The sequence below is a fragment of the Cyprinodon tularosa genome, unplaced genomic scaffold, assembly GCF_016077235.1.
Source record: "Cyprinodon tularosa strain WSP-4 unplaced genomic scaffold, ASM1607723v1 ctg55, whole genome shotgun sequence".
Classification (NCBI taxonomy): Eukaryota; Metazoa; Chordata; class Actinopteri; order Cyprinodontiformes; family Cyprinodontidae; genus Cyprinodon; species Cyprinodon tularosa.
Window position 1 is genome coordinate 378,801 of NW_024039285.1, and position 6,078 is coordinate 384,878.

At 36.8% G+C, this 6,078-nt stretch overlaps 1 protein-coding gene across 1 annotated transcript; it reads right to left on the reverse strand.

The window, feature by feature from the left end:
* Positions 1-513: 513 nt before the first annotated feature.
* Positions 514-5,751, reverse strand: LOC119796449 (neuropeptide FF receptor 2-like). The gene is made up of 4 exons (XM_038305006.1): positions 5,638-5,751; positions 3,430-3,753; positions 2,901-3,000; positions 514-2,808 (listed from the first exon to the last, which is right to left on the reverse strand). The coding sequence occupies exons 2-4, from the start codon at positions 3,743-3,745 to the stop codon at positions 1,917-1,919; spliced, it is 1,308 nt and encodes a 435-aa protein (XP_038160934.1). The 5' UTR covers positions 3,746-3,753; positions 5,638-5,751; the 3' UTR covers positions 514-1,916.
* Positions 5,752-6,078: the final 327 nt, after the last annotated feature.

Sequence of the window (6,078 nt, forward strand, 5' to 3'; positions counted from 1 at the left end):
AGACACACAGTATAGTTGCTGTAAATGTTATTACATTATTACGTATTTAGAAAATTGCCTAAAGCCCCTGCATTTATCCATTCACTGTATTTATTTTTTTCCCAGTTTGAATCTAAATATCACTGTGACATGAGATAAGATTTCAACTGGTGGTGAGATTTTAAATGCAGAGTGATTTAGCAACATGAAATTAAGAGGATTTGCTGATGCATAGTGTTACAGTTGTGCTTGAAAGTTTACATACGTTCCCAATAAAGAATACATAAACACACACACACACACACACACACACACACACACAAACACACACACACATATACATATGTATACAAACTTTCGAGCACAGTTGTATGTCAATGTGTTGAATATTTGCTCTTTCATATGTTTAAACATATAAAAGAGCAATTATTCATTTATTTAATAATTACAAAAGTGACAAGGATTTACTTTACACACTTTTGAAAAAGAATTCTTTATTTTACATACGAAAGCATTTTTGTTAAATCTGGGTTGGATCAGGATATTCTAACAGTCAGGTTTCTTTTTATTTCGTTATTTCTTTATTTACAAGGGTAATATAATTCGTTGTGTTGCAGAGGACAAATAGATTTTACCTTGATAAATCTCCCATTCATTGTGGTCTGGAGCTGCACTGAGGTGAAGTGCTAAACACTGTTCTACATGTTCCCAATGTTGAACCAGACCATGCTGAAACCTATTAGACCATTCTGAAATAAATAATTTCATTTTTATTCATTCCGCAAGGACTTATGATTGTTGGATTAGCATGCATTGAACAGAACTGAATAAACAGCAACTTTTTTAGATTTCTTTACCTATTAGGTAATTTAAATCCTCAGTTTCAACCGACACATCAGCATTTTCATACCTGTAAACAAAAAATGTTACCCCTATGTAATAATACTGTGTATAATTATTATTCCCCATGTTTTAAATGAGAAATAGAGATAAATATAAAATAAAAAATAAAATTTCCACATATAATTTCACTGGATTTTACTTCACAAAGAGTTGAAGTTACACTTTGCATTCACTAATATTTATTTTGATAAAATGTTGAGTTTTATAGACAATTAAAATATTGTTTTTCAAAGCAGATACAAAAGGATCTCCTTTAAGGATATATTTGACACAGATTTGGTCAACAGGCTACCAAACAATATTGAGCATGAACAAATTTAGTGTTGAAGTGCATCAGCAGAACTGATGTAACTGTGTCGTATGGAGAGGGGTCAATGTTTGAGCAGAGGCCACAAACAAAACATCTTTTCCTGAACTCAGAAGAACATCAGACGTGGTCTAAATGTGAACTACAGACAGCCTTACATAGAGATGTTCCTGACAGTATTACCATGGCAACCAAAAATAAAGGTTTTACATCAGTACTGGGAAATAAATAAAGAAAGTAGAATTGTACACCAAGATAATTGGTTTTTTTTTTACGTCAACAGCTCGTCATGCCATGGTTTGCTGAAGGCCTCCCAAAATTAAATGGAAACGTAACATAACATATTGAAACATACCATTATCTGTAAGTATTCTATTTTTTTTGGACTAAGAAAATAATTTTTTAATGGCTAGAATTCCTTACGTATTATTAGGCTTTTATCAGACAGACAGAATAACAAAATAGATTCGTTTTAATAGCAGGTAGAAAACATTTCCCTAGGTGGGTACGAAATAAAACATAACTACAATGAAGGTGTTCAGATTTACAATCGAGGCAAAATGACCAGTAGAGCTTAATAAAGAAGTCACATTAACAAACAGGGATCTTTTAAATAGAACTTCAAAACACATTTATTAACAGCAGACATGAAAAAAGTTTGATTTATTTTTGAAACATTCACCAAATACCTCGTTTTATAAGATGATAGGCAAAACTCATTTTTTTTCTAAATCTGTGACATTTTCTCCAAATCCTCCATGATCAGATCCTGCTCTCTAACAGCGTTTCTACTAGCTAAACAATCGTCCTCCCGCCTCGAACACCCTCCATTCCCTACAAAGAGCGACCCAGCTCTGGACACTGGTCTGCTGTGGGATTTTGGGTGGACCGGGAGCACAGCGTTCCCTCTGATCCGGTGGGAGAAGGTCCTTTGGCGCAGAATGTCAGCGGAGCACAGCTGGAACTTAAAAGCTGCCTGAAAGCCTTTACGGAAGTTTTCATTGAAGAAACCGTAGATGATTGGGTTGATGCTGCTGTTGAAGAAGGCTAACCAGTGAGCAAAAGGGTACACATAGATGTTAATGACACGGTACTGGTGTTCTGTTAAGCTGGCGTAATCGCTCAGCATCATTAGCGTCCATAGAGGCAGCCAGGATAAGATGAAAAGCAAAGCAACAACCAGGAGCATCATTATTACCCTCTTCTTCTTCCGTGTAATTGTCTGACGCGCGTCCATGCTCACTTTTTTACCACTGCCCTCTAATGGGGCACTCCCACTGCCTCCGGCTTGAGGAAGAGTGGTCTTAAAGAGGGTGAAACCAATGCGTGCATACATGATGACGATCAGACTTAGAGGGGCAAGGTAGATGTTGGCAAAGAGGACTGTAGTATAGATCTTCCTCATCTCTTGACTTGGCCAGTTCTCTCTACACCAGTAAAAGGGGCGAGTATCACTTTTGGGACCAAGGACTATTCTCACTGTCTGCTCCTTGGTGACCTGGAGCATGACCCCTGAAGGACACATAATGAACACGGCGAGGACCCAAATGATGACGATAATTAGCTTTGAGGTGGGGATGGTCAGCTTCTGCTTGAAAGGGTAGACGATGCAGCGAAACCTGGTGAAAAGACACATTTTCAAAAAGATTTTTCAGAACCAGGCGCAGAGATGAAAGTGACTGGTAACGGAGGATGAAATACAAATCCTCACCTGTCAACAGCAATGGCAACGAGGGTGAAAACAGATGCTGACACAGAGATCCCTTGAACCATCCCGCTCAGTTTACACACAACGCTGCCAAAGGGCCAGCCTGCAGAAACAGCAACAGAAAAAGCTTTCATAGCACGAGAATAAAAAACAAAGGGCAGTGCTTTAAGAAAAAGTATTCAGATCCCCACAGCTTGAGGGAATTTATGTGAAATTCCAGTAAAAAGTAGAGCCTTGCAGTCAAGTGCCAGCTTTGCACATCTAGGGATTCAAATTTTCAAACATGTTGATCTAAGTTAGTTAGGGTGTAAACAGTATTATATTTACTACATGTTTTAATAATGTCCACTGAAGACTCAAGTCTTTGCTTCATCTATTTCCCTCTCGGGATACCCTATATTTGGTTATCTTTGATTTTCATTAACTTTAACCACCTCCAATGCAAACATTTAAATGTGCATTTATACTTTTGGGAGTATGAATCATCTCATTGGCTCTACTATACATACTGACTTGGAAATCCCTTGACTACCTGTTATGATGTTGTCCACAAGTGTGGTTGGCATGCAGAAGATGCCAACCAGCAGGTCACTGATGGCGAGGTTGAGAATAAACAGATTGGTGACGGTTCGCATGTTCCTGCTGCGCAGCACGATGAAACACACCACACCATTGCCTACCATGCACACCACAAAGTTGAGCAGGTAGGAAACGGTGAAGACTGCAGCCACAGCGGGTTTGTGGAGGTAGAAATCCACATAGGTGACGTTCTGTTGAGGTGAAGACTGGTTTTGCCAGGAGAGGTTCAGCTCCTCCAAGGTGGTATTATAAGCTAGAATCTCAGTCATTGTGGTACCTGGGTGTCAAAAATAAAGAAAGGGAAACCAGACCAGGTAGCTGTGTCATGTATTGGAGGGAATACTGTAAGTCCTTGACATGTAAAGGCAAGTTGTTGAATAAAAACGTCCTCATGAAAGGAACTGAACACCTTGACATTCACAGCAAGATAACAGTCCTGCAGAGTAGGAGAATCATGTTTTTTATAGCATAAAAATTTGCCTCTTGCAAATTTCAGAGCAGCTTTATTGCGTCCTTAGATTAATTTATATATCTTGATTAAGACAAGTTTGTGTTCCTTCATTTTACCCTAGAGAACAAGGAGACCTAAATGAACAGGTATTACTTCACACATCCAGTCGTCACCTTTTCCTCTCACCTCCCACTCCTGCATCCTGTAGAGACTGGCCCTTATGAAATCTCTGCTCTGTTTCTGATCTCTCAGCTTTTTTATTCTCTCTGCTGGAAATGCTGGCATTCATTGCAAAACAACTTCCATGTCCAATATTTTGGATTTTCTTTGTTCATTCAAATGCAAAAATAAGGTACAAGAATGTGATCATAACCAAACTGATTATAATTTCTTGTTGGATATCATATGAGAAGTTTCTAATAAGATTCAAGTATTTCCTGAGTGAAACTTGATATGATGTTATATTAACAAAATATTTCTGCAGGATTTGAATTAGCATTTTTAACCTTAAAATAAGATAATTAGATATGATGCACTTGAAATAAGACACTGTGGTTGTTTTGTTCTTATTTTAAATGTAAATTGTCTTATTTCATTGGAAATGTGTCTCACTTACCTATTCAATACAAGAAAAATGTTCTCATTCTAAGAAAAAAGCCCTACTTAGATTTATATTTTTTGCAATTGGACTTTGATTTGATTGATAAATGTGAAATCTATACCGATGGAATACTGTGAAAAAGTAACCTTACACTCATATTGCAGCTGATTAAAATAGAACCTGTCTGACGACATGAGGTAGGCTACATTAGGGCATCTCAAAATGCAATAAATTACTGAGAAACAAAGTTTCTAACATCTGTTTATTTTTTGTATTTCCCGAATCACAGTGAGAGCTTTTATGCTGTGAAGAAATTAGGAATAGCAATAACCTTCCAATCAGATTGCCTCGTTTGGATCAGTAAGGGTCACCAGTCCCGACTCTTAGAAAGAGACAAAGCAGAAAACCACTGGAGACCTCCAAAACAAAATTAACTTCTTGACAAAAATCCCTTAAAGTGCAAAAATATTCTGACTTTTTGCACCTGGGGTAAAACTAACAAAATTTTATTAAAATAGCATTTTATTGCTTTAATGTTTCAGGACCTGGAGCACTTGTGCACATTGATTAAACAGTCGTAATAAAAAGCTGACCTCTCCAATAAGGCTGCTAAATTCCCTTACATCAAAACCAAAGACTATTTGTCAGTTATTATAAACACATGAAGCTGAACCAGTTATTAGTTATAATCAGATGTAGGAACATAAACATTTCCACATACAGTCAGGTTGGTTTGTGTAGTTTTTTTATTATAATTTTCAGGTTAAACCTTTGTGATTATCAAATTTAAAAGCAGGAACAAAAGTTATCTATGGGGATAAACCAGATCAAACCTTAATATTTTTAAGATCGTCAGTCATGATATCTTTGTCACATTTTTGTTGAAAAAAGGGATTATAGTTCAAATACTTAAAAAAAAATTTAAATAACTGTATTCAAAGAGTTCAAAGAGAATATAAATATGAAAAAATGTATTGTGTCTGATTATGCTATTAAATATGCTAAAAAATATCTGAAACAAACCATAGCAGATCCTAAAAGTTGCAAAAATTATGATAAAATCAATGCTTTTATCTTAAAGGAAACAGTATTTAAATAATTTGCCTTACCCTGTGTGATTAAAGATGCTTTAAATCCATTTCACAGAAATTCCCCTTCGTTCAGAGCAGGAAAGCCACACGCTTTCATCCTGTGGATCTGCTCAGTGCTCCTGCTAGGGAGAGACTGCTGTTGCACTTATAGGTGAAACACGAGATACACTCTGGAGAGATGCGTTGGGTGCAGTGGCGGCTGGTGAAAAATATTTTTGGTGGGGCTGATATAGCCTAGTGTATGTCTCCAACTAATCCGGAATAAGAATTCGATTAAACAATTGGACAATACATACAATTTAACAGTAATGATTTAATTTACTATATAATAACAGTGATGATTTGGGTCACTGTGACGGGGTTCTTTGGCCTCCAAGAATCCAGGCTCAGTCGGGTTACCGGTGTTGCTGATTTATTGAGCTCAAAAAATCAAAACAGGGTGCAAAAGAAACTAAACAT

What these genes read in the sequence shown, in the direction of transcription:
- LOC119796449 (XM_038305006.1), bottom strand. Translation starts at nt 3,745, where the DNA reads ATGACTGAGATTCTAGCTTATAATACCACCTTGGAGGAGCTGAACCTC. An exon ending in TGTGGACAACATCATAACAG is followed by an intron (nt 3,001 to 3,429) that starts GTAGTCAAGGGA and finishes CTGTTTCTGCAG; the next exon opens with GCTGGCCCTTTGGCAGCGTT. An exon ending in GTTGCCATTGCTGTTGACAG is followed by an intron (nt 2,809 to 2,900) that starts GTGAGGATTTGT and finishes TCTTTTCACCAG; the next exon opens with GTTTCGCTGCATCGTCTACC.